Source organism: Oryctolagus cuniculus, chromosome 19, assembly GCF_964237555.1.
Source record: "Oryctolagus cuniculus chromosome 19, mOryCun1.1, whole genome shotgun sequence".
NCBI lineage: Eukaryota > Metazoa > Chordata > Mammalia > Lagomorpha > Leporidae > Oryctolagus > Oryctolagus cuniculus.
In genome coordinates, this window is record NC_091450.1 from 59681709 (window position 1) to 59707012 (window position 25304).

The following is a 25304-nucleotide window of genomic DNA, read 5'->3' on the forward strand; positions in this document are numbered from 1 at the left end:
CTTGCCTGCAGGGGCTGGGGACCCGGGCGGGATGGGCAGAGTCGCGTCTTGCGTGCCCAGGGCGGGGCCATTGCTTTGCCTGCAGTGGCTAGGGACGTGGGCAGGGGCAGGCTGCGTGTGGGGTGCCCAGGGCGGGGCTCTCACCTTGCCTGCAGGGGCAGGGGTTCCGGGCGGGCTGCGTGGTGGCGCCCTGGGTGCCCAGGGCGGGGCCGAAACTGTGCCACAGGGGCTGGGGACCCAGGCAGGCGAGGCATGGTCGCATCTTGGGTGCCCTGGTAGGGGACCCTCTGGGGCTGCCCTCGCTGTGCCTGCGGGGCCTTTGCCGTGCCTGCAGTGGTGGGGTCCCGGGCAGGGGGTGGGGTCACGTCTGGGGTGCCCAGGGCGGGGCTCTCGCCGAGCATGAGGGCCTTGGGACCTGGGCAGGGTGGGTCGCCTCTGGGGTGCCCAGGGCAGGGCCCTCGCCCTGCCTGCAGGGGTGGGGACCGGGGTAGGAGGCGGGGTCCCGTTTAGGGTGGCCAGGGCAGGACTCGCGCGGTTCCTGTAGGGGCTTTGGACCTGGGAGAGGGGCGGGGTCCCGTCTAGGGTGGCCAGGGAGGGTTCTCGCTGTGCCTGCATGGGCTGGGGATCCGGGTGGAGGGCGTGGTCACGTCGGGGGTGCCAGGGCGGGTCCCTCACTGTGCCTGTGGCGCCCTTGCCGTGCCTTTAGTGGTGCGGACCCTGGCAGGGGGTGGGGTCAGGTCTCGGGTCCCAGGGCGGGGCTCTCGCCTAGCAGGCTGGGGCTTGTGACCAGGCAGAGGGGCGGGGCAGCGTCCGGGGTGACCAGGGAAGGGCTCTCCCCTTGCCTGGCGGGGCTGGGTATTCGGGCAGGGGCGGGGTCGCATTTGGGGTGCCCAGGACAGGGCTCTCACCATGCCTGCAGTGCTGGGGACCCGGGCGTGGGGCAGGGACCCAACTGGGGTGCCCAGGGTGAGCTCTCGCCGTAGCTGCAGGGGCTGGGGTTGGGGCGGGGGCGGAGTGCATCTTGGGTGTCCAGTGTGGGGCCCTTGCTGTGCCTGCAGGGGCTGGGGACCTGGGCAGGGGTGGGGCCACATTTGGGGTGCCCAGGGCGGGGCCATCGCTTTGCCTGCTGTGGCTGGGGAGGTGGGCAGGGGCAGGGCCGTGTGTGGGGTGCCCAGGGCTTGGTTCTCGCCTTGCCTGCAGGGGCTGGGCATCCAGGCGGGCGGCCTTGTGGCATCTGCCATGCCTAGGGCGAGTCCCTATCTCTGCCTGAGGGCCCTCGCCTACCAGCAGGGGTGGGGACCAGGGCAGGAGGCGGGGTCCTTTCTGGGGTGGCCAGGGCGGTACTCTCGCCATTCCTGCAGGGGCTTGGGACCTGGGTGAGGGGCGGGATCCGGTCTGGGGTTCCCAGGGAATGTTCTCGCTGTGCCTGCAGGGGCTAGGCTCCGGGGCAGGGGCAGGGGCAGGGCCACGTGTGGGGTGCCCAGGGCGGGGCTCTCGCCGAGCATGCAGGGGCTTGGGACCTGGGCAGGGTGGGTCGCCTCTGGGGTGCCCAGGGCAGGGCCCTCGCCCTGCCTGCAGGGGCTGGAGATTCAGGCGGGGGCGGGGTCGTGTTTGGGGTGCCAAGGACAGGGCCCTCAGCGTGCCTGCAGTGCTGGGGACCCGGGCGTGGGGCGGGGTCCCGTCTGGGGTGGCCAGGGAGGGCTCTCGCTGTGCCTGCAGGGGCTGGGGAACCTGGCGGTGGGCGTGGCCCCATCTGCGATGCCTAGGGCGGGTCCCTATCTCTGCCTGAGGGCCCTCTCCCCGCGTGCAGGTGTGGGGACCCGGGTAGGAGGCGGGGTCCCGTTTGAGGGTGGCCAGGGCGGGACTCGCGCGGTTCCTGTAGGGGCTTTGGACCGGGGCGAGGGGCGGGGTCCCGTCTAGGGTGGCCAGGGAGGGCTCTCGCTGTGCCTGCAGGGGCTGGGGATCTGGGCGGAGGGCGTGGTCACGTCGGGGGTGCCAGGGCGGGTCCCTCACTGTGCCTGCGGCGCCCTTGCCGTGCCTTTAGTGGTGCGGACCCTGGCAGGGGGTGGGGTTACGTCTGGGGTGCCCAGTGCGGGGCTCTCGCCAAGAATGCTGGGGCTTGGAACCCGGGAGCGGGGTGGGGCAGCGTCTGGGGTGACCAGGGCGGGGTTCTCGCTTGCCTGCAGGGGCTGGGGACCCGGGCGGGATGGGCAGAGTCGCGTCTTGCGTGCCCAGGGCGGGGCCATCGCTTTGCCTGCAGTGGCTAGGGACGTGGGCAGGGGCAGGCTGCGTGTGGGGTGCCCAGGGCGGGGCTCTCACCTTGGCTGCAGGGGCAGGGGTTCCGGGCGGGCTGCGTCGTGGCGCCTGGGGTGCCCAGGGCGGGGCCGAAACTGTGCCACAGGGGCTGGGGACCCAGGCAGGCGAGGCATGGTCGCATCTTGGGTGCCCTGGTAGGGGACCCTCTGGGGCTGCCCTCGCTGTGCCTGCGGGGCCTTTGCCGTGCCTGCAGTGGTGGGGTCCCGGGCAGGGGGTGGGGTCACGTCTGGGGTGCCCAGGGCGGGGCTCTCGCCGAGCATGAGGGCCTTGGGACCTGGGCAGGGTGGGTCGCCTCTGGGGTGCCCAGGGCAGGGCCCTCGCCCTGCCTGCAGGGGCTGGAGATTCGGGCGGGGGCGGGGTCGTGTTTGGGGTGCCAAGGACAGGGCCCTCAGCGTGCCTGCAGTGCTGGGGACCCGGGCGTGAGGCGGGGTCCCGTCTGGGGTGGCCAGGGAGGGCTCTCGCTGTGCCTGCAGGGGCTGGGGATCCGGGCGGAGGGCGTGGTCACATCGGGGGTGCCAGGGCGGGTCCCTTACTGTGCCTGCGGTGCCCTTACTGTGCCTTTAGTGGTGCGGACCCTGGCAGGGGGTGGGGTTACGTCTGGGGTGCCCAGTGCGGGGCTCTCGCCAAGAATGCTGGGACTTAGAACCCGGGAGCGGGGTGGGGCAGCGTCTGTGGTATCCAGGGTGGTGCCCTCGCTGTGCTGCAGGGACTGCAGACAAGGGCGGGAGGGGCGGAGACTCGTCTTGCGTGCCCAGGGCGGGGCCATCGCTTTGCCTGCAGTGGCTAGGGACGTGGGCAGGGGCAGGCTGCATGTGGGGTGCCCAGGGCGGGGCTCTCACCTTGGCTGCAGGGGCAGGGGTTCCGGGCGGGCTGCGTGGTGGCGCCCTGGGTGCCCAGGGCGGGGCCGAAACTGTGCCACAGGGGCTGGGGACCCAGGCAGGCGAGGCATGGTCGCATCTTGGGTGCCCAGGTAGGGGACCCTCTGGGGCTGCCCTCGCTGTGCCTGCGGGGCCTTTGCCGTGCCTGCAGTGGTGGGGTCCCTGGCAGGGGGTGGGGTCACGTCTCAGGTCCCAGGGCGGGGCTCTCGCTGAGCAGGCTGAGGCTTGTGACCCGGCAGAGGGGCGGGGCAGCGTCCGGGGTGACCAGGGAAGGGCTCTCCCCTTGCCTGGCGGGGCTGGGTATTCGGGCGGGGGTGGGGTCGCATTTAGGGTGCCCAGGATAGGGCCCTCACCATGCCTGCAGGGCTGCGGACCCGGGCGTGGGGCGGGGTACCGACTGGGGTGCCCAGGGTGTGCTCTCGCCGTGCCTGCAGGGGCTGGGTCGGGGCGGGGGCGGGGTCGCATCCTGGGTGCCCAGTGCGGAGCCCTTGCTGTGCTTGCGGGGGCTAGGCACCTGGGCAGGGGTGGGGCCACGTCTGGGGTGCCCAGGGCGGGGCTCTCGCCATGCCTGCAGGGGCAGGGGACCCAGGCGGGAGGGCGTGGATGCGTCTGGGGTGTCCAGGGCGGTGCCCTCGCTGTGCTGCAGGGGCTGGGGACCTGGGCGTGAGGGGCAGAGTCTCGTCTGGGGTGCCCAGGGCGGGGCCATCGCTTTGCCTGCTGTGGCTGGGGAGGTGGGCAGGGGCAGGGCCGTGTGTGGGGTGCCCGGGGCGTGGTTCTCGCCTTGCCTGCTGGGGCTGGGCATCCAGGCGGGCGGCCTTGTGGCATCTGCCATGCCTAGGGCGAGTCCCTATCCTCTGCCTGAGGGCCCTCGCCTACCAGCAGGGGTGGGGACCAGGGCAGGAGGCGGGGTCCTTTCTGGGGTGGCCAGGGCGGGACTCTCGCCATTCCTGCAGGAGCTTGGGACCCGGGTGAGGGGCGGGATCCGGTCTGGGGTGCCCAGGGAATGTTCTCGCTGTGCCTGCAGGGGCTAGGCTCCGGGGCAGGGGCAGGGGCAGGGGCAGGGGCAGGGGCAGGGCCACGTGTGGGGTGCCCAGGGCGGGGCTCTCGCCTTGCCTGCAGGCAGGGGATCCCGGTGGGAAGTTGTGGACGCATGTGGGTTGCTCAGGTTGGTGCCCTCGCTGTGCTGCAGGGGCTGCGGACCCGGGCGGGGGCGTGGTCGCCTCACGGGTACCCAGGGAGGGCTCTCCTTGTGCCTGCGGGTCCCTCGCTGTGCCTGCAGGGGCTAGGCACCTGGGCAGGGGTGTGGCCACGTCTCCGGTGCCCAGGGCGGGGCTCTCGCCATGCCTGCAGGGGCAGGGGACCCAGGAGGGAGGGCGTGGATGCGTCTGGGGTGTCCAGGGCGGTGCCCTCGCTGTGCTTCAGGGGCTGGGGACCTGGGCGTGAGGTGCAGAGTCACGTCTGGGGTGCCCAAGGCGGGGCTCTCGCCGAGCATGCAGGGGCTTGGGACCTGGGCAGGGTGGGTCGCCTCTGGGGTGCCCAGGGCAGGGCCCTCGCCCTGCCTGCAGGGGCTGGAGATTCAGGCGGGGGCGGGGTCGTGTTTGGGGTGCCAAGGACAGGGCCCTCAGCGTGCCTGCAGTGCTGGGGACCCGGGCGTGGGGCGGGGTCCCGTCTGGGGTGGCCAGGGAGGGCTCTCGCTGTGCCTGCAGGGGCTGGGGAACCTGGCGGTGGGCGTGGCCCCATCTGCGATGCCTAGGGCGGGTCCCTATCTCTGCCTGAGGGCCCTCTCCCCGCGTGCAGGGGTGGGGACCCGGGTAGGAGGCGGGGTCCCGTTTAGGGTGGCCAGGACTGGACTCGCGCGGTTCCTGTAGGGGCTTTGGACCGGGGCGAGGGGCGGGGTCCCGTCTAGGGTGGCCAGGGAGGGCTCTCGCTGTGCCTGCAGGGGCTGGGGATCTGGGCGGAGGGCGTGGTCACGTCGGGGGTGCCAGGGCGGGTCCCTCACTGTGCCTGCGGCGCCCTTGCCGTGCCTTTAGTGGTGCGGACCCTGGCAGGGGGTGGGGTTACGTCTGGGGTGCCGAGTGCGGGGCTCTCGCCAAGAATGCTGGGGCTTGGAACCCGGGAGCGGGGTGGGGCAGCGTCTGGGGTGACCAGGGCGGGGTTCTCGCTTGCCTGCAGGGGCTGGGGACCCGGGCGGGATGGGCAGAGTCGCGTCTTGCGTGCCCAGGGCGGGGCCATTGCTTTGCCTGCAGTGGCTAGGGACGTGGGCAGGGGCAGGCTGCGTGTGGGGTGCCCAGGGCGGGGCTCTCACCTTGGCTGCAGGGGCAGGGGTTCCGGGCGGGCTGCGTGGTGGCGCCCTGGGTGCCCAGGGCGGGGCCGAAACTGTGCCACAGGGGCTGGGGACCCAGGCAGGCGAGGCATGGTCGCATCTTGGGTGCCCTGGTAGGGGACCCTCTGGGGCTGCCCTCGCTGTGCCTGCGGGGCCTTTGCCGTGCCTGCAGTGGTGGGGTCCCGGGCAGGGGGTGGGGTCACGTCTGGGGTGCCCAGGGCGGGGCTCTCGCCGAGCATGAGGGCCTTGGGACCTGGGCAGGGTGGGTCGCCTCTGGGGTGCCCAGGGCAGGGCCCTCGCCCTGCCTGCAGGGGTGGGGACCGGGGTAGGAGGCGGGGTCCCGTTTAGGGTGGCCAGGGCAGGACTCGCGCGGTTCCTGTAGGGGCTTTGGACCTGGGAGAGGGGCGGGGTCCCGTCTAGGGTGGCCAGGGAGGGTTCTCGCTGTGCCTGCATGGGCTGGGGATCCGGGTGGAGGGCGTGGTCACGTCGGGGGTGCCAGGGCGGGTCCCTCACTGTGCCTGTGGCGCCCTTGCCGTGCCTTTAGTGGTGCGGACCCTGGCAGGGGGTGGGGTCAGGTCTCGGGTCCCAGGGCGGGGCTCTCGCCTAGCAGGCTGGGGCTTGTGACCAGGCAGAGGGGCGGGGCAGCGTCCGGGGTGACCAGGGAAGGGCTCTCCCCTTGCCTGGCGGGGCTGGGTATTCGGGCAGGGGCGGGGTCGCATTTGGGGTGCCCAGGACAGGGCTCTCACCATGCCTGCAGTGCTGGGGACCCGGGCGTGGGGCAGGGACCCAACTGGGGTGCCCAGGGTGAGCTCTCGCCGTAGCTGCAGGGGCTGGGGTTGGGGCGGGGGCGGAGTGCATCTTGGGTGTCCAGTGTGGGGCCCTTGCTGTGCCTGCAGGGGCTGGGGACCTGGGCAGGGGTGGGGCCACATTTGGGGTGCCCAGGGCGGGGCCATCGCTTTGCCTGCTGTGGCTGGGGAGGTGGGCAGGGGCAGGGCCGTGTGTGGGGTGCCCAGGGCTTGGTTCTCGCCTTGCCTGCAGGGGCTGGGCATCCAGGCGGGCGGCCTTGTGGCATCTGCCATGCCTAGGGCGAGTCCCTATCTCTGCCTGAGGGCCCTCGCCTACCAGCAGGGGTGGGGACCAGGGCAGGAGGCGGGGTCCTTTCTGGGGTGGCCAGGGCGGTACTCTCGCCATTCCTGCAGGGGCTTGGGACCTGGGTGAGGGGCGGGATCCGGTCTGGGGTTCCCAGGGAATGTTCTCGCTGTGCCTGCAGGGGCTAGGCTCCGGGGCAGGGGCAGGGGCAGGGCCACGTGTGGGGTGCCCAGGGCGGGGCTCTCGCCGAGCATGCAGGGGCTTGGGACCTGGGCAGGGTGGGTCGCCTCTGGGGTGCCCAGGGCAGGGCCCTCGCCCTGCCTGCAGGGGCTGGAGATTCAGGCGGGGGCGGGGTCGTGTTTGGGGTGCCAAGGACAGGGCCCTCAGCGTGCCTGCAGTGCTGGGGACCCGGGCGTGGGGCGGGGTCCCGTCTGGGGTGGCCAGGGAGGGCTCTCGCTGTGCCTGCAGGGGCTGGGGAACCTGGCGGTGGGCGTGGCCCCATCTGCGATGCCTAGGGCGGGTCCCTATCTCTGCCTGAGGGCCCTCTCCCCGCGTGCAGGTGTGGGGACCCGGGTAGGAGGCGGGGTCCCGTTTGAGGGTGGCCAGGGCGGGACTCGCGCGGTTCCTGTAGGGGCTTTGGACCGGGGCGAGGGGCGGGGTCCCGTCTAGGGTGGCCAGGGAGGGCTCTCGCTGTGCCTGCAGGGGCTGGGGATCTGGGCGGAGGGCGTGGTCACGTCGGGGGTGCCAGGGCGGGTCCCTCACTGTGCCTGCGGCGCCCTTGCCGTGCCTTTAGTGGTGCGGACCCTGGCAGGGGGTGGGGTTACGTCTGGGGTGCCCAGTGCGGGGCTCTCGCCAAGAATGCTGGGGCTTGGAACCCGGGAGCGGGGTGGGGCAGCGTCTGGGGTGACCAGGGCGGGGTTCTCGCTTGCCTGCAGGGGCTGGGGACCCGGGCGGGATGGGCAGAGTCGCGTCTTGCGTGCCCAGGGCGGGGCCATCGCTTTGCCTGCAGTGGCTAGGGACGTGGGCAGGGGCAGGCTGCGTGTGGGGTGCCCAGGGCGGGGCTCTCACCTTGGCTGCAGGGGCAGGGGTTCCGGGCGGGCTGCGTCGTGGCGCCTGGGGTGCCCAGGGCGGGGCCGAAACTGTGCCACAGGGGCTGGGGACCCAGGCAGGCGAGGCATGGTCGCATCTTGGGTGCCCTGGTAGGGGACCCTCTGGGGCTGCCCTCGCTGTGCCTGCGGGGCCTTTGCCGTGCCTGCAGTGGTGGGGTCCCGGGCAGGGGGTGGGGTCACGTCTGGGGTGCCCAGGGCGGGGCTCTCGCCGAGCATGAGGGCCTTGGGACCTGGGCAGGGTGGGTCGCCTCTGGGGTGCCCAGGGCAGGGCCCTCGCCCTGCCTGCAGGGGCTGGAGATTCGGGCGGGGGCGGGGTCGTGTTTGGGGTGCCAAGGACAGGGCCCTCAGCGTGCCTGCAGTGCTGGGGACCCGGGCGTGAGGCGGGGTCCCGTCTGGGGTGGCCAGGGAGGGCTCTCGCTGTGCCTGCAGGGGCTGGGGATCCGGGCGGAGGGCGTGGTCACATCGGGGGTGCCAGGGCGGGTCCCTTACTGTGCCTGCGGTGCCCTTACTGTGCCTTTAGTGGTGCGGACCCTGGCAGGGGGTGGGGTTACGTCTGGGGTGCCCAGTGCGGGGCTCTCGCCAAGAATGCTGGGACTTAGAACCCGGGAGCGGGGTGGGGCAGCGTCTGTGGTATCCAGGGTGGTGCCCTCGCTGTGCTGCAGGGACTGCAGACAAGGGCGGGAGGGGCGGAGACTCGTCTTGCGTGCCCAGGGCGGGGCCATCGCTTTGCCTGCAGTGGCTAGGGACGTGGGCAGGGGCAGGCTGCATGTGGGGTGCCCAGGGCGGGGCTCTCACCTTGGCTGCAGGGGCAGGGGTTCCGGGCGGGCTGCGTCGTGGCGCCTGGGGTGCCCAGGGCGGGGCCGAAACTGTGCCACAGGGGCTGGGGACCCAGGCAGGCGAGGCATGGTCGCATCTTGGGTGCCCAGGTAGGGGACCCTCTGGGGCTGCCCTCGCTGTGCCTGCGGGGCCTTTGCCGTGCCTGCAGTGGTGGGGTCCCTGGCAGGGGGTGGGGTCACGTCTCAGGTCCCAGGGCGGGGCTCTCGCTGAGCAGGCTGAGGCTTGTGACCCGGCAGAGGGGCGGGGCAGCGTCCGGGGTGACCAGGGAAGGGCTCTCCCCTTGCCTGGCGGGGCTGGGTATTCGGGCGGGGGTGGGGTCGCATTTAGGGTGCCCAGGATAGGGCCCTCACCATGCCTGCAGGGCTGCGGACCCGGGCGTGGGGCGGGGTACCGACTGGGGTGCCCAGGGTGTGCTCTCGCCGTGCCTGCAGGGGCTGGGTCGGGGCGGGGGCGGGGTCGCATCCTGGGTGCCCAGTGCGGAGCCCTTGCTGTGCTTGCGGGGGCTAGGCACCTGGGCAGGGGTGGGGCCACGTCTGGGGTGCCCAGGGCGGGGCTCTCGCCATGCCTGCAGGGGCAGGGGACCCAGGCGGGAGGGCGTGGATGCGTCTGGGGTGTCCAGGGCGGTGCCCTCGCTGTGCTGCAGGGGCTGGGGACCTGGGCGTGAGGGGCAGAGTCTCGTCTGGGGTGCCCAGGGCGGGGCCATCGCTTTGCCTGCTGTGGCTGGGGAGGTGGGCAGGGGCAGGGCCGTGTGTGGGGTGCCCGGGGCGTGGTTCTCGCCTTGCCTGCTGGGGCTGGGCATCCAGGCGGGCGGCCTTGTGGCATCTGCCATGCCTAGGGCGAGTCCCTATCCTCTGCCTGAGGGCCCTCGCCTACCAGCAGGGGTGGGGACCAGGGCAGGAGGCGGGGTCCTTTCTGGGGTGGCCAGGGCGGGACTCTCGCCATTCCTGCAGGAGCTTGGGACCCGGGTGAGGGGCGGGATCCGGTCTGGGGTGCCCAGGGAATGTTCTCGCTGTGCCTGCAGGGGCTAGGCTCCGGGGCAGGGGCAGGGGCAGGGGCAGGGGCAGGGGCAGGGCCACGTGTGGGGTGCCCAGGGCGGGGCTCTCGCCTTGCCTGCAGGCAGGGGATCCCGGTGGGAAGTTGTGGACGCATGTGGGTTGCTCAGGTTGGTGCCCTCGCTGTGCTGCAGGGGCTGCGGACCCGGGCGGGGGCGTGGTCGCCTCACGGGTACCCAGGGAGGGCTCTCCTTGTGCCTGCGGGTCCCTCGCTGTGCCTGCAGGGGCTAGGCACCTGGGCAGGGGTGTGGCCACGTCTCCGGTGCCCAGGGCGGGGCTCTCGCCATGCCTGCAGGGGCAGGGGACCCAGGAGGGAGGGCGTGGATGCGTCTGGGGTGTCCAGGGCGGTGCCCTCGCTGTGCTTCAGGGGCTGGGGACCTGGGCGTGAGGTGCAGAGTCACGTCTGGGGTGCCCAAGGCGGGGCTCTCGCCGAGCATGCAGGGGCTTGGGACCTGGGCAGGGTGGGTCGCCTCTGGGGTGCCCAGGGCAGGGCCCTCGCCCTGCCTGCAGGGGCTGGAGATTCAGGCGGGGGCGGGGTCGTGTTTGGGGTGCCAAGGACAGGGCCCTCAGCGTGCCTGCAGTGCTGGGGACCCGGGCGTGGGGCGGGGTCCCGTCTGGGGTGGCCAGGGAGGGCTCTCGCTGTGCCTGCAGGGGCTGGGGAACCTGGCGGTGGGCGTGGCCCCATCTGCGATGCCTAGGGCGGGTCCCTATCTCTGCCTGAGGGCCCTCTCCCCGCGTGCAGGGGTGGGGACCCGGGTAGGAGGCGGGGTCCCGTTTAGGGTGGCCAGGACTGGACTCGCGCGGTTCCTGTAGGGGCTTTGGACCGGGGCGAGGGGCGGGGTCCCGTCTAGGGTGGCCAGGGAGGGCTCTCGCTGTGCCTGCAGGGGCTGGGGATCTGGGCGGAGGGCGTGGTCACGTCGGGGGTGCCAGGGCGGGTCCCTCACTGTGCCTGCGGCGCCCTTGCCGTGCCTTTAGTGGTGCGGACCCTGGCAGGGGGTGGGGTTACGTCTGGGGTGCCGAGTGCGGGGCTCTCGCCAAGAATGCTGGGGCTTGGAACCCGGGAGCGGGGTGGGGCAGCGTCTGGGGTGACCAGGGCGGGGTTCTCGCTTGCCTGCAGGGGCTGGGGACCCGGGCGGGATGGGCAGAGTCGCGTCTTGCGTGCCCAGGGCGGGGCCATTGCTTTGCCTGCAGTGGCTAGGGACGTGGGCAGGGGCAGGCTGCGTGTGGGGTGCCCAGGGCGGGGCTCTCACCTTGGCTGCAGGGGCAGGGGTTCCGGGCGGGCTGCGTGGTGGCGCCCTGGGTGCCCAGGGCGGGGCCGAAACTGTGCCACAGGGGCTGGGGACCCAGGCAGGCGAGGCATGGTCGCATCTTGGGTGCCCTGGTAGGGGACCCTCTGGGGCTGCCCTCGCTGTGCCTGCGGGGCCTTTGCCGTGCCTGCAGTGGTGGGGTCCCGGGCAGGGGGTGGGGTCACGTCTGGGGTGCCCAGGGCGGGGCTCTCGCCGAGCATGAGGGCCTTGGGACCTGGGCAGGGTGGGTCGCCTCTGGGGTGCCCAGGGCAGGGCCCTCGCCCTGCCTGCAGGGGTGGGGACCGGGGTAGGAGGCGGGGTCCCGTTTAGGGTGGCCAGGGCAGGACTCGCGCGGTTCCTGTAGGGGCTTTGGACCTGGGAGAGGGGCGGGGTCCCGTCTAGGGTGGCCAGGGAGGGTTCTCGCTGTGCCTGCATGGGCTGGGGATCCGGGTGGAGGGCGTGGTCACGTCGGGGGTGCCAGGGCGGGTCCCTCACTGTGCCTGTGGCGCCCTTGCCGTGCCTTTAGTGGTGCGGACCCTGGCAGGGGGTGGGGTCAGGTCTCGGGTCCCAGGGCGGGGCTCTCGCCTAGCAGGCTGGGGCTTGTGACCAGGCAGAGGGGCGGGGCAGCGTCCGGGGTGACCAGGGAAGGGCTCTCCCCTTGCCTGGCGGGGCTGGGTATTCGGGCAGGGGCGGGGTCGCATTTGGGGTGCCCAGGACAGGGCTCTCACCATGCCTGCAGTGCTGGGGACCCGGGCGTGGGGCAGGGACCCAACTGGGGTGCCCAGGGTGAGCTCTCGCCGTAGCTGCAGGGGCTGGGGTTGGGGCGGGGGCGGAGTGCATCTTGGGTGTCCAGTGTGGGGCCCTTGCTGTGCCTGCAGGGGCTGGGGACCTGGGCAGGGGTGGGGCCACATTTGGGGTGCCCAGGGCGGGGCCATCGCTTTGCCTGCTGTGGCTGGGGAGGTGGGCAGGGGCAGGGCCGTGTGTGGGGTGCCCAGGGCTTGGTTCTCGCCTTGCCTGCAGGGGCTGGGCATCCAGGCGGGCGGCCTTGTGGCATCTGCCATGCCTAGGGCGAGTCCCTATCTCTGCCTGAGGGCCCTCGCCTACCAGCAGGGGTGGGGACCAGGGCAGGAGGCGGGGTCCTTTCTGGGGTGGCCAGGGCGGTACTCTCGCCATTCCTGCAGGGGCTTGGGACCTGGGTGAGGGGCGGGATCCGGTCTGGGGTTCCCAGGGAATGTTCTCGCTGTGCCTGCAGGGGCTAGGCTCCGGGGCAGGGGCAGGGGCAGGGCCACGTGTGGGGTGCCCAGGGCGGGGCTCTCGCCGAGCATGCAGGGGCTTGGGACCTGGGCAGGGTGGGTCGCCTCTGGGGTGCCCAGGGCAGGGCCCTCGCCCTGCCTGCAGGGGCTGGAGATTCAGGCGGGGGCGGGGTCGTGTTTGGGGTGCCAAGGACAGGGCCCTCAGCGTGCCTGCAGTGCTGGGGACCCGGGCGTGGGGCGGGGTCCCGTCTGGGGTGGCCAGGGAGGGCTCTCGCTGTGCCTGCAGGGGCTGGGGAACCTGGCGGTGGGCGTGGCCCCATCTGCGATGCCTAGGGCGGGTCCCTATCTCTGCCTGAGGGCCCTCTCCCCGCGTGCAGGTGTGGGGACCCGGGTAGGAGGCGGGGTCCCGTTTGAGGGTGGCCAGGGCGGGACTCGCGCGGTTCCTGTAGGGGCTTTGGACCGGGGCGAGGGGCGGGGTCCCGTCTAGGGTGGCCAGGGAGGGCTCTCGCTGTGCCTGCAGGGGCTGGGGATCTGGGCGGAGGGCGTGGTCACGTCGGGGGTGCCAGGGCGGGTCCCTCACTGTGCCTGCGGCGCCCTTGCCGTGCCTTTAGTGGTGCGGACCCTGGCAGGGGGTGGGGTTACGTCTGGGGTGCCCAGTGCGGGGCTCTCGCCAAGAATGCTGGGGCTTGGAACCCGGGAGCGGGGTGGGGCAGCGTCTGGGGTGACCAGGGCGGGGTTCTCGCTTGCCTGCAGGGGCTGGGGACCCGGGCGGGATGGGCAGAGTCGCGTCTTGCGTGCCCAGGGCGGGGCCATCGCTTTGCCTGCAGTGGCTAGGGACGTGGGCAGGGGCAGGCTGCGTGTGGGGTGCCCAGGGCGGGGCTCTCACCTTGGCTGCAGGGGCAGGGGTTCCGGGCGGGCTGCGTCGTGGCGCCTGGGGTGCCCAGGGCGGGGCCGAAACTGTGCCACAGGGGCTGGGGACCCAGGCAGGCGAGGCATGGTCGCATCTTGGGTGCCCTGGTAGGGGACCCTCTGGGGCTGCCCTCGCTGTGCCTGCGGGGCCTTTGCCGTGCCTGCAGTGGTGGGGTCCCGGGCAGGGGGTGGGGTCACGTCTGGGGTGCCCAGGGCGGGGCTCTCGCCGAGCATGAGGGCCTTGGGACCTGGGCAGGGTGGGTCGCCTCTGGGGTGCCCAGGGCAGGGCCCTCGCCCTGCCTGCAGGGGTGGGGACCGGGGTAGGAGGCGGGGTCCCGTTTAGGGTGGCCAGGGCAGGACTCGCGCGGTTCCTGTAGGGGCTTTGGACCTGGGAGAGGGGCGGGGTCCCGTCTAGGGTGGCCAGGGAGGGTTCTCGCTGTGCCTGCATGGGCTGGGGATCCGGGCGGAGGGCGTGGTCACGTCGGGGGTGCCAGGGCGGGTCCCTCACTGTGCCTGTGGCGCCCTTGCCGTGCCTTTAGTGGTGCGGACCCTGGCAGGGGGTGGGGTCAGGTCTCGGGTCCCAGGGTGGGGCTCTCGCCTAGCAGGCTGGGGCTTGTGACCAGGCAGAGGGGCGGGGCAGCGTCCGGGGTGACCAGGGAAGGGCTCTCCCCTTGCCTGGCGGGGCTGGGTATTCGGGCAGGGGCGGGGTCGCATTTGGGGTGCCCAGGACAGGGCTCTCACCATGCCTGCAGTGCTGGGGACCCGGGCGTGGGGCAGGGACCCAACTGGGGTGCCCAGGGTGAGCTCTCGCCGTAGCTGCAGGGGCTGGGGTTGGGGCGGGGGCGGAGTGCATCTTGGGTGTCCAGTGTGGGGCCCTTGCTGTGCCTGCAGGGGCTGGGGACCTGGGCAGGGGTGGGGCCACGTTTGGGGTGCCCAGGGCGGGGCCATCGCTTTGCCTGCTGTGGCTGGGTAGGTGGGCAGGGGCAGGGCCGTGTGTCGGGTGCCCAGGGCTTGGTTCTCGCCTTGCCTGCAGGGGCTGGGCATCCAGGCGGGCGGCCTTGTGGCATCTGCCATGCCAAGGCGAGTCCCTATCTCTGCCTGAGGGCCCTCGCCTACCAGCAGGGGTGGGGACCAGGGCAGGAGGCGGGGTCCTTTCTGGGGTGGCCAGGGCGGGACTCGCCATTCCTGCAGGGGCTTGGGACCCGGGTGAGGGGCGGGATCCGGTCTGGGGTGCCCAGGGAATGTTCTCGCTGTGCCTGCAGGGGCTAGGCTCTGGGGCAGGGGCAGGGGCAGGGGCAGGGCCACGTGTGCGGTGCCCAGGGCGGGGCTCTCGCCGAGCATGCAGGGGCTTGGGACCTGGGCAGGGTGGGTCGCCTCTGGGGTGCCCAGGGCAGGGCCCTCGCCCTGCCTGCAGGGGCTGGGCATCCAGGCGGGCGGCCTTGTGGCATCTGCCATGCCTAGGGCGAGTCCCTATCCTCTGCCTGAGGGCCCTCGCCTACCAGCAGGGGTGGGGACCAGGGCAGGAGGCGGGGTCCTTTCTGGGGTGGCCAGGGCGGGACTCTCGCCATTCCTGCAGGGGCTTGGGACCCGGGTGAGGGGCGGGATCCGGTCTGGGGTGCCCAGGGAATGTTCTCGCTGTGCCTGCAGGGGCTAGGCTCCGGGGCAGGGGCAGGGGCAGGGGCAGGGGCAGGGGCAGGGCCACGTGTGGGGTGCCCAGGGCGGGGCTCTCGCCTTGCCTGCAGGGGCAGGGGATCCGGGCGGGAGGGCGTGGACGCATGTGGGTTGCTCAGGGTGATGCCCTCGCTGTGCTAAAGGGGCTGCGGACGCGGGTGGGGGCGTGGTCGCGTCATGGGTACCCAGGGAGGGCTCTCCTTGTGCCTGCGGGTCCCTCGCTGTGCCTGCAGCGGCTGGGAACCAGGGCTGTGGGCGGGGTCGCGTCTGGGGTGCCCAGGGCGGGGCCCTCGCTGTGCCTGTGGGGCCCTCGCTGTGCCGCTAGGGCTTGGGACCGGTGCGGGCGGGATGGGGTCGCGTCTCGGGTGCCCAGGGCGGGGACACCGCTGCACCCGCCTTGCTGTGCCTGCGGGCCCCTCGCCCTGCCTACAGTGGTGGGGACAATGGCAGGGGGCGGGGTCACGTCTGGGGTGCCCAGGGCGGGGCTCTCGCCGAGCATGCAGGGGCTTGGGACCTGGGCAGGGTGGGTGGCATCTGGGGTGCCCAGGGCAGGGCCCTCGCCCTGCCTGCAGGGGCTGGAGATTCGGGCGGGGGCGGGGTCGTGTTTGGGGTGCCAAGGACAGGGCCCTCAGCGTGCCTGCAGTGCTGGGGACCCGGGCGTGGGGCGGGGTCCCGTCTGGGGTGGCCAGGGAGGGCTCTCGCTGTGCCTGCAGGGGCTGGGGAACCTGGCGGTGGGCGTGGCCCCATCTGCGATGCCTAGGGCGGGTCCCTATCTCTGCCTGAGGGCCCTCTCCCCGCGTGCAGGGGTGGGGACCCGGGTAGGAAGCGGGGTCCCGTTTGGGGTGGCCAGGACTGGACTCGCGCGGTTCCCGTAGGGGCTTTTGACTGGGGCGAGGGGCGGGGTCCCGTCTAGGGTGGCCAGGGAGGGCTCTCGCTGTGCCTGCAGGGGCTGGGGATCCGGGCGGAGGGCGTGGTCACGTCGGGGGTGCCAGGGCGGGTCCCTCACTGTGCCTGCGGCGCCCTTGCCGTGCCTTTAGTGGTGCGGACCCTGGCAGGGGTGGGGTTACGTCTGGGGTGCCCAGTGCGGGGCTCTCGCCAAGAATGCTGGGGCTTGGAACCCGGGAGCGGGGTGGGGCAGCGTCTGGGGTGACCAGGGCGGGGTTCTCGCTTGCCTGCAGGGGCTGGGGACCCGGGCAGGATGGGCAGAGTCGCGTCTTGCGTGCCCAGGGCGGGGCCATCGCTTTGCCTGCAGTGGCTAGGGACGTGGGCAGGGGCAGGCTGCGTGTGGGGTGCCCAGGGCGGGGCTCTCACCTTGGCTGCAGGGGCAGGGGTTCCGGGCGGGCTGCGTGGTGGCGCCCTGGGTGCCCAGGGCGGGGCCGAAACTGTGCCACAGGGGCTGGGGACCCAGGCAGGCGAGGCATGGTCGCATCTTGGGTGCCCTGGTAGGGGACCCTCTGGGGCTGCCCTCGCTGTGCCTGCGGGGCCTTTGCCGTGCCTGCAGTGGTGGGGTCCCGGGCAGGGGGTGGGGTCACGTCTGGGGTGCCCAGGGCGGGGCTCTCGCCGAGCATGAGGGCCTTGGGACCTGGGCAGGGTGGGTCGCCTCTGGGGTGCCCAGGGTAGGGCCCTCGCCCTGCCTGCAGGGGTGGGGACCGGGGTAGGAGGCGGGGTCCCGTTTAGGGTGGCCAGGGCAGGACTCGCGCGGTTCCTGTAGGGGCTTTGGACCTGGGAGAGGGGCGGGGTCCCGTCTAGGGTGGCCAGGGAGGGTTCTCGCTGTGCCTGCAGGGGCTGGGGATCCGGGCGGAGGGCGTGGTCACGTCGGGGGTGCCAGGGCGGGTCCCTCACTGTGCCTGTGGCGCCCTTGCCGTGCCTTTAGTGGTGCGGACCCTGGCAGGGGGTGGGGTCACGTCTCGGGTCCCAGGGCGGGGCTCTCGCCTAGCAGGCTGGGGCTTGTGACCAGGCAGAGGGGCGGGGCAGCGTCCGGGGTGACCAGGGAAGGGCTCTCCCCTTGCCTGGCAGGGCTGGGTATTCGGGCAGGGGCGGGGTCGCATTTGGGGTGCCCAGGACAGGGCTCTCACCATGCCTGCAGTGCTGGGGACCCGGGCGTGGGGCAGGGACCCAACTGGGGTGCCCAGGGTGAGCTCTCGCCGTAGCTGCAGGGGCTGGGGTTGGGGCGGGGGCGGAGTGCATCTTGGGTGTCCAGTGTGGGGCCCTTGCTGTGCCTGCAGGGGCTGGGGACCTGGGCAGGGGTGGGGCCACATTTGGGGTGCCCAGGGCGGGGCCATCGCTTTGCCTGCTGTGGCTGGGGAGGTGGGCAGGGGCAGGGCCGTGTGTGGGGTGCCCAGGGCTTGGTTCTCGCCTTGCCTGCAGGGGCTGGGCATCCAGGCAGGCGGCCTTGTGGCATCTGCCATGCCTAGGGCGAGTCCCTATCTCTGCCTGAGGGCCCTCGCCTACCAGCAGGGGTGGGGACCAGGGCAGGAGGCGGGGTCCTTTCTGGGGTGGCCAGGGCGGTACTCTCGCCATTCCTGCAGGGGCTTGGGACCTGGGTGAGGGGCGGGATCCGGTCTGGGGTTCCCAGGGAATGTTCTCGCTGTGCCTGCAGGGGCTAGGCTCCGGGGCAGGGGCAGGGGCAGGGCCACGTGTGGGGTGCCCAGGGCGGGGCTCTCGCCGAGCATGCAGGGGCTTGGGACCTGGGCAGGGTGGGTCGCCTCTGGGGTGCCCAGGGCAGGGCCCTCGCCCTGCCTGCAGGGGCTGGAGATTCAGGCGGGGGCGGGGTCGTGTTTGGGGTGCCAAGGACAGGGCCCTCAGCGTGCCTGCAGTGCTGGGGACCCGGGCGTGGGGCGGGGTCCCGTCTGGGGTGGCCAGGGAGGGCTCTCGCTGTGCCTGCAGGGGCTGGGGAACCTGGCGGTGGGCGTGGCCCCATCTGCGATGCCTAGGGCGGGTCCCTATCTCTGCCTGAGGGCCCTCTCCCCGCGTGCAGGGGTGGGGACCCGGGTAGGAGGCGGGGTCCCGTTTAGGGTGGCCAGGACTGGACTCGCGCGGTTCCTGTAGGGGCTTTGGACCGGGGCGAGGGGCGGGGTCCCGTCTAGGGTGGCCAGGGAGGGCTCTCGCTGTGCCTGCAGGGGCTGGGGATCTGGGCGGAGGGCGTGGTCACGTCGGGGGTGCCAGGGCGGGTCCCTCACTGTGCCTGCGGCGCCCTTGCCGTGCCTTTAGTGGTGCGGACCCTGGCAGGGGGTGGGGTTACGTCTGGGGTGCCGAGTGCGGGGCTCTCGCCAAGAATGCTGGGGCTTGGAACCCGGGAGCGGGGTGGGGCAGCGTCTGGGGTGACCAGGGCGGGGTTCTCGCTTGCCTGCAGGGGCTGGGGACCCGGGCGGGATGGGCAGAGTCGCGTCTTGCGTGCCCAGGGCGGGGCCATCGCTTTGCCTGCAGTGGCTAGGGACGTGGGCAGGGGCAGGCTGCGTGTGGGGTGCCCAGGGCGGGGCTCTCACCTTGGCTGCAGGGGCAGGGGTTCCGGGCGGGCTGCGTGGTGGCGCCCTGGGTGCCCAGGGCGGGGCCGAAACTGTGCCACAGGGGCTGGGGACCCAGGCAGGCGAGGCATGGTCGCATCTTGGGTGCCCTGGTAGGGGACCCTCTGGGGCTGCCCTCGCTGTGCCTGCGGGGCCTTTGCCGTGCCTGCAGTGGTGGGGTCCCGGGCAGGGGGTGGGGTCACGTCTGGGGTGCCCAGGGCGGGGCTCTCGCCGAGCATGAGGGCCTTGGGACCTGGGCAGGGTGGGTCGCCTCTGGGGTGCCCAGGGCAGGGCCCTCGCCCTGCCTGCAGGGGTGGGGACCGGGGTAGGAGGCGGGGTCCCGTTTAGGGTGGCCAGGGCAGGACTCGCGCGGTTCCTGTAGGGGCTTTGGACCTGGGAGAGGGGCGGGGTCCCGTCTAGGGTGGCCAGGGAGGGTTCTCGCTGTGCCTGCAGGGGCTGGGGATCCGGGCGGAGGGCGTGGTCACGTCGGGGGTGCCAGGGCGGGTCCCTCACTGTGCCTGTGGCGCCCTTGCCGTGCCTTTAGTGGTGCGGACCCTGGCAGGGGGTGGGGTCAGGTCTCGGGTCCCAGGGTGGGGCTCTCGCCTAGCAGGCTGGGGCTTGTGACCAGGCAGAGGGGCGGGGCAGCGTCCGGGGTGACCAGGGAAGGGCTCTCCCCTTGCCTGGCGGGGCTGGGTATTCGGGCAGGGGCGGGGTCGCATTTGGGGTGCCCAGGACAGGGCTCTCACCATGCCTGCAGTGCTGGGGACCCGGGCGTGGGGCAGGGACCCAACTGGGGTGCCCAGGGTGAGCTCTCGCCGTAGCTGCAGGGGCTGGGGTTGGGGCGGGGGCGGAGTGCATCTTGGGTGTCCAGTGTGGGGCCCTTGCTGTGCCTGCAGGGGCTGGGGACCTGGGCAGGGGTGGGGCCACGTTTGGGGTGCCCAGGGCGGGGCCATCGCTTTGCCTGCTGTGGCTGGGGAGGTGGGCAGGGGCAGGGCCGTGTGTCGGGTGCCCAGGGCTTGGTTCTCGCCTTGCCTGCAGGGGCTGGGCATCCAGGCAGGCGGCCTTGTGGCATCTGCCATGCCAAGGCGAGTCCCTATCTCTGCCTGAGGGCCCTCGCCTACCAGCAGGGGTGGGGACCAGGGCAGGAGGCGGGGTCCTTTCTGGGGTGGCCAGGGCGGGACTCTCGCCATTCCTGCAGGGGCTTGGGACCCGGGTGAGGGGCGGGATCCGGTCTGGGGTGCCCAGGGAATGTTCTCGCTGTGCCTGCAGGGGCTAGGCTCTGGGGCAGGGGCAGGGGCAGGGGCAGGGCCACGTGTGCGGTGCCCAGGGCGGGGCTCTCGCCGAGCATGCAGGGGCTTGGGACCTGGGCAGGGTGGGTCGCCTCTGGGGTGCCCAGGGCAGGGCCCTCGCCCTGCCTGCAGGGGCTGGGCATCCAGGCGGGCGGCCTTGTGGCATCTGCCATGCCTAGGGCGAGTCCCTATCCTCTGCCTGAGGGCCCTCGCCTACCAGCAGGGGTGGGGACCAGGGCAGGAGGCGGGGTCCTTTCTGGGGTGGCCAGGGCGGGACTCTCGCCATTCCTGCAGGGGCTTGGGACCCGGGTGAGGGGCGGGATCCGGTCTGGGGTGCCCAGGGAATGTTCTCGCTGTGCCTGCAGGGGCTAGGCTCCGGGGCAGGGGCAGGGGCAGGGGCAGGGGCAGGGCCACGTGTGGGGTGCCCAGGGCGGGGCTCTCGCCTTGCCTGCAGGGGCAGGGGATCCGGGCGGGAGGGCGTGGACGCATGTGGGTTGCTCAGGGTGATGCCCTCGCTGTGCTAAAGGGGCTGCGGACGCGGGTGGGGGCGTGGTCGCGTCATGGGTACCCAGGGAGGGCTCTCCTTGTGCCTGCGGGTCCCTCGCTGTGCCTGCAGCGGCTGGGAACCAGGGCTGTGGGCGGGGTCGCGTCTGGGGTGCCCAGGGCGGGGCCCTCGCTGTGCCTGTGGGGCCCTCGCTGTGCCGCTAGGGCTTGGGACCGGTGCGGGCGGGATGGGGTCGCGTCTCGGGTGCCCAGGGCGGGGACACCGCTGCACCCGCCTTGCTGTGCCTGCGGGCCCCTCGCCCTGCCTACAGTGGTGGGGACAATGGCAGGGGGCGGGGTCACGTCTGGGGTGCCCAGGGCGGGGCTCTCGCCGAGCATGCAGGGGCTTGGGACCTGGGCAGGGTGGGTCGCCTCTGGGGTGCCCAGGGCAGGGCCCTCGCCCTGCCTGCAGGGGCTGGAGATTCGGGCGGGGGCGGGGTCGTGTTTGGGGTGCCAAGGACAGGGCCCTCAGCGTGCCTGCAGTGCTGGGGACCCGGGCGTGGGGCGGGGTCCCGTCTGGGGTGGCCAGGGAGGGCTCTCGCTGTGCCTGCAGGGGCTGGGGAACCTGGCGGTGGGCGTGGCCCCATCTGCGATGCCTAGGGCGGGTCCCTATCTCTGCCTGAGGGCCCTCTCCCCGCGTGCAGGGGTGGGGACCCGGGTAGGAAGCGGGGTCCCGTTTGGGGTGGCCAGGACTGGACTCGCGCGGTTCCCGTAGGGGCTTTTGACTGGGGCGAGGGGCGGGGTCCCGTCTAGGGTGGCCAGGGAGGGCTCTCGCTGTGCCTGCAGGGGCTGGGGATCCGGGCGGAGGGCGTGGTCACGTCGGGGGTGCCAGGGCGGGTCCCTCACTGTGCCTGCGGCGCCCTTGCCGTGCCTTTAGTGGTGCGGACCCTGGCAGGGGTGGGGTTACGTCTGGGGTGCCCAGTGCGGGGCTCTCGCCAAGAATGCTGGGGCTTGGAACCCGGGAGCGGGGTGGGGCAGCGTCTGGGGTGACCAGGGCGGGGTTCTCGCTTGCCTGCAGGGGCTGGGGACCCGGGCAGGATGGGCAGAGTCGCGTCTTGCGTGCCCAGGGCGGGGCCATCGCTTTGCCTGCAGTGGCTAGGGACGTGGGCAGGGGCAGGCTGCGTGTGGGGTGCCCAGGGCGGGGCTCTCACCTTGGCTGCAGGGGCAGGGGTTCCGGGCGGGCTGCGTGGTGGCGCCCTGGGTGCCCAGGGCGGGGCCGAAACTGTGCCACAGGGGCTGGGGACCCAGGCAGGCGAGGCATGGTCGCATCTTGGGTGCCCAGGTAGGGGACCCTCTGGGGCTGCCCTCGCTGTGCCTGCGGGGCCTTTGCCGTGCCTGCAGTGGTGGGGTCCCGGGCAGGGGGTGGGGTCACGTCTGGGGTGCCCAGGGCGGGGCTCTCGCCGAGCATGAGGGCCTTGGGACCTGGGCAGGGTGGGTCGCCTCTGGGGTGCCCAGGGTAGGGCCCTCGCCCTGCCTGCAGGGGTGGGGACCGGGGTAGGAGGCGGGGTCCCGTTTAGGGTGGCCAGGGCAGGACTCGCGCGGTTCCTGTAGGGGCTTTGGACCTGGGAGAGGGGCGGGGTCCCGTCTAGGGTGGCCAGGGAGGGTTCTCGCTGTGCCTGCAGGGGCTGGGGATCCGGGCGGAGGGCGTGGTCACGTCGGGGGTGCCAGGGCGGGTCCCTCACTGTGCCTGTGGCGCCCTTGCCGTGCCTTTAGTGGTGCGGACCCTGGCAGGGGGTGGGGTCACGTCTCGGGTCCCAGGGCGGGGCTCTCGCCTAGCAGGCTGGGGCTTGTGACCAGGCAGAGGGGCGGGGCAGCGTCCGGGGTGACCAGGGAAGGGCTCTCCCCTTGCCTGGCAGGGCTGGGTATTCGGGCAGGGGCGGGGTCGCATTTGGGGTGCCCAGGACAGGGCTCTCACCATGCCTGCAGTGCTGGGGACCCGGGCGTGGGGCAGGGACCCAACTGGGGTGCCCAGGGTGAGCTCTCGCCGTAGCTGCAGGGGCTGGGGTTGGGGCGGGGGCGGAGTGCATCTTGGGTGTCCAGTGTGGGGCCCTTGCTGTGCCTGCAGGGGCTGGGGACCTGGGCAGGGGTGGGGCCACATTTGGGGTGCCCAGGGCGGGGCCATCGCTTTGCCTGCTGTGGCTGGGGAGGTGGGCAGGGGCAGGGCCGTGTGTGGGGTGCCCAGGGCTTGGTTCTCGCCTTGCCTGCAGGGGCTGGGCATCCAGGCAGGCGGCCTTGTGGCATCTGCCATGCCTAGGGCGAGTCCCTATCTCTGCCTGAGGGCCCTCGCCTACCAGCAGGGGTGGGGACCAGGGCAGGAGGCGGGGTCCTTTCTGGGGTGGCCAGGGCGGTACTCTCGCCATTCCTGCAGGGGCTTGGGACCTGGGTGAGGGGCGGGATCCGGTCTGGGGTTCCCAGGGAATGTTCTCGCTGTGCCTGCAGGGGCTAGGCTCCGGGGCAGGGGCAGGGGCAGGGCCACGTGTGGGGTGCCCAGGGCGGGGCTCTCGCCGAGCATGCAGGGGCTTGGGACCTGGGCAGGGTGGGTCGCCTCTGGGGTGCCCAGGGCAGGGCCCTCGCCCTGCCTGCAGGGGCTGGAGATTCAGGCGGGGGCGGGGTCGTGTTTGGGGTGCCAAGGACAGGGCCCTCAGCGTGCCTGCAGTGCTGGGGACCCGGGCGTGGGGCGGGGTCCCGTCTGGGGTGGCCAGGGAGGGCTCTCGCTGTGCCTGCAGGGGCTGGGGAACCTGGCGGTGGGCGTGGCCCCATCTGCGATGCCTAGGGCGGGTCCCTATCTCTGCCTGAGGGCCCTCTCCCCGCGTGCAGGGGTGGGGACCCGGGTAGGAGGCGGGGTCCCGTTTAGGGTGGCCAGGACTGGACTCGCGCGGTTCCTGTAGGGGCTTTGGACCGGGGCGAGGGGCGGGGTCCCGTCTAGGGTGGCCAGGGAGGGCTCTCGCTGTGCCTGCAGGGGCTGGGGATCTGGGCGGAGGGCGTGGTCACGTCGGGGGTGCCAGGGCGGGTCCCTCACTGTGCCTGCGGCGCCCTTGCCGTGCCTTTAGTGGTGCGGACCCTGGCAGGGGGTGGGGTTACGTCTGGGGTGCCCAGTGCGGGGCTCTCGCCAAGAATGCTGGGGCTTGGAACCCGGGAGCGGGGTGGGGCAGCGTCTGGGGTGACCAGGGCGGGGTTCTCGCTTGCCTGCAGGGGCTGGGGACCCGGGCGGGATGGGCAGAGTCGCGTCTTGCGTGCCCAGGGCGGGGCCATTGCTTTGCCTGCAGTGGCTAGGGACGTGGGCAGGGGCAGGCTGCGTGTGGGGTGCCCAGGGCGGGGCTCTCACCTTGGCTGCAGGGGCAGGGGTTCCGGGCGGGCTGCGTGGTGGCGCCCTGGGTGCCCAGGGCGGGGCCGAAACTGTGCCACAGGGGCTGGGGACCCAGGCAGGCGAGGCATGGTCGCATCTTGGGTGCCCTGGTAGGGGACCCTCTGGGGCTGCCCTCGCTGTGCCTGCGGGGCCTTTGCCGTGCCTGCAGTGGTGGGGTCCCGGGCAGGGGGTGGGGTCACGTCTGGGGTGCCCAGGGCGGGGCTCTCGCCGAGCATGAGGGCCTTGGGACCTGGGCAGGGTGGGTCGCCTCTGGGGTGCCCAGGGCAGGGCCCTCGCCCTGCCTGCAGGGGTGGGGACCGGGGTAGGAGGCGGGGTCCCGTTTAGGGTGGCCAGGGCAGGACTCGCGCGGTTCCTGTAGGGGCTTTGGACCTGGGAGAGGGGCGGGGTCCCGTCTAGGGTGGCCAGGGAGGGTTCTCGCTGTGCCTGCATGGGCTGGGGATCCGGGTGGAGGGCGTGGTCACGTCGGGGGTGCCAGGGCGGGTCCCTCACTGTGCCTGTGGCGCCCTTGCCGTGCCTTTAGTGGTGCGGACCCTGGCAGGGGGTGGGGTCAGGTCTCGGGTCCCAGGGCGGGGCTCTCGCCTAGCAGGCTGGGGCTTGTGACCAGGCAGAGGGGCGGGGCAGCGTCCGGGGTGACCAGGGAAGGGCTCTCCCCTTGCCTGGCGGGGCTGGGTATTCGGGCAGGGGCGGGGTCGCATTTGGGGTGCCCAGGACAGGGCTCTCACCATGCCTGCAGTGCTGGGGACCCGGGCGTGGGGCAGGGACCCAACTGGGGTGCCCAGGGTGAGCTCTCGCCGTAGCTGCAGGGGCTGGGGTTGGGGCGGGGGCGGAGTGCATCTTGGGTGTCCAGTGTGGGGCCCTTGCTGTGCCTGCAGGGGCTGGGGACCTGGGCAGGGGTGGGGCCACATTTGGGGTGCCCAGGGCGGGGCCATCGCTTTGCCTGCTGTGGCTGGGGAGGTGGGCAGGGGCAGGGCCGTGTGTGGGGTGCCCAGGGCTTGGTTCTCGCCTTGCCTGCAGGGGCTGGGCATCCAGGCGGGCGGCCTTGTGGCATCTGCCATGCCTAGGGCGAGTCCCTATCTCTGCCTGAGGGCCCTCGCCTACCAGCAGGGGTGGGGACCAGGGCAGGAGGCGGGGTCCTTTCTGGGGTGGCCAGGGCGGTACTCTCGCCATTCCTGCAGGGGCTTGGGACCTGGGTGAGGGGCGGGATCCGGTCTGGGGTTCCCAGGGAATGTTCTCGCTGTGCCTGCAGGGGCTAGGCTCCGGGGCAGGGGCAGGGGCAGGGCCACGTGTGGGGTGCCCAGGGCGGGGCTCTCGCCGAGCATGCAGGGGCTTGGGACCTGGGCAGGGTGGGTCGCCTCTGGGGTGCCCAGGGCAGGGCCCTCGCCCTGCCTGCAGGGGCTGGAGATTCAGGCGGGGGCGGGGTCGTGTTTGGGGTGCCAAGGACAGGGCCCTCAGCGTGCCTGCAGTGCTGGGGACCCGGGCGTGGGGCGGGGTCCCGTCTGGGGTGGCCAGGGAGGGCTCTCGCTGTGCCTGCAGGGGCTGGGGAACCTGGCGGTGGGCGTGGCCCCATCTGCGATGCCTAGGGCGGGTCCCTATCTCTGCCTGAGGGCCCTCTCCCCGCGTGCAGGTGTGGGGACCCGGGTAGGAGGCGGGGTCCCGTTTGAGGGTGGCCAGGGCGGGACTCGCGCGGTTCCTGTAGGGGCTTTGGACCGGGGCGAGGGGCGGGGTCCCGTCTAGGGTGGCCAGGGAGGGCTCTCGCTGTGCCTGCAGGGGCTGGGGATCTGGGCGGAGGGCGTGGTCACGTCGGGGGTGCCAGGGCGGGTCCCTCACTGTGCCTGCGGCGCCCTTGCCGTGCCTTTAGTGGTGCGGACCCTGGCAGGGG

At 72.9% G+C, this 25304-nt stretch overlaps 2 protein-coding genes across 2 annotated transcripts; both read right to left on the reverse strand.

Annotated features, from left to right (window-relative positions):
- Window positions 1-361: 361 nt before the first annotated feature.
- LOC138846897 (uncharacterized) lies at window positions 362-3265 on the reverse strand. The gene is made up of 4 exons (XM_070063916.1): window positions 3156-3265; window positions 2320-2390; window positions 1821-1964; window positions 362-555 (listed from the first exon to the last, which is right to left on the reverse strand). Exons 1-4 carry the CDS (start codon window positions 3263-3265, stop codon window positions 362-364), a joined length of 519 nt encoding a protein of 172 aa, XP_069920017.1.
- Window positions 3266-5716: 2451 nt separating this feature from the next.
- On the reverse strand, window positions 5717-8620 carry LOC138846898 (uncharacterized). Its single transcript, XM_070063917.1, has 4 exons — window positions 8511-8620; window positions 7675-7745; window positions 7176-7319; window positions 5717-5910 (listed from the first exon to the last, which is right to left on the reverse strand). The coding sequence occupies exons 1-4, from the start codon at window positions 8618-8620 to the stop codon at window positions 5717-5719; spliced, it is 519 nt and encodes a 172-aa protein (XP_069920018.1).
- Between the last annotated feature and the right edge of the window lie 16684 nt (window positions 8621-25304).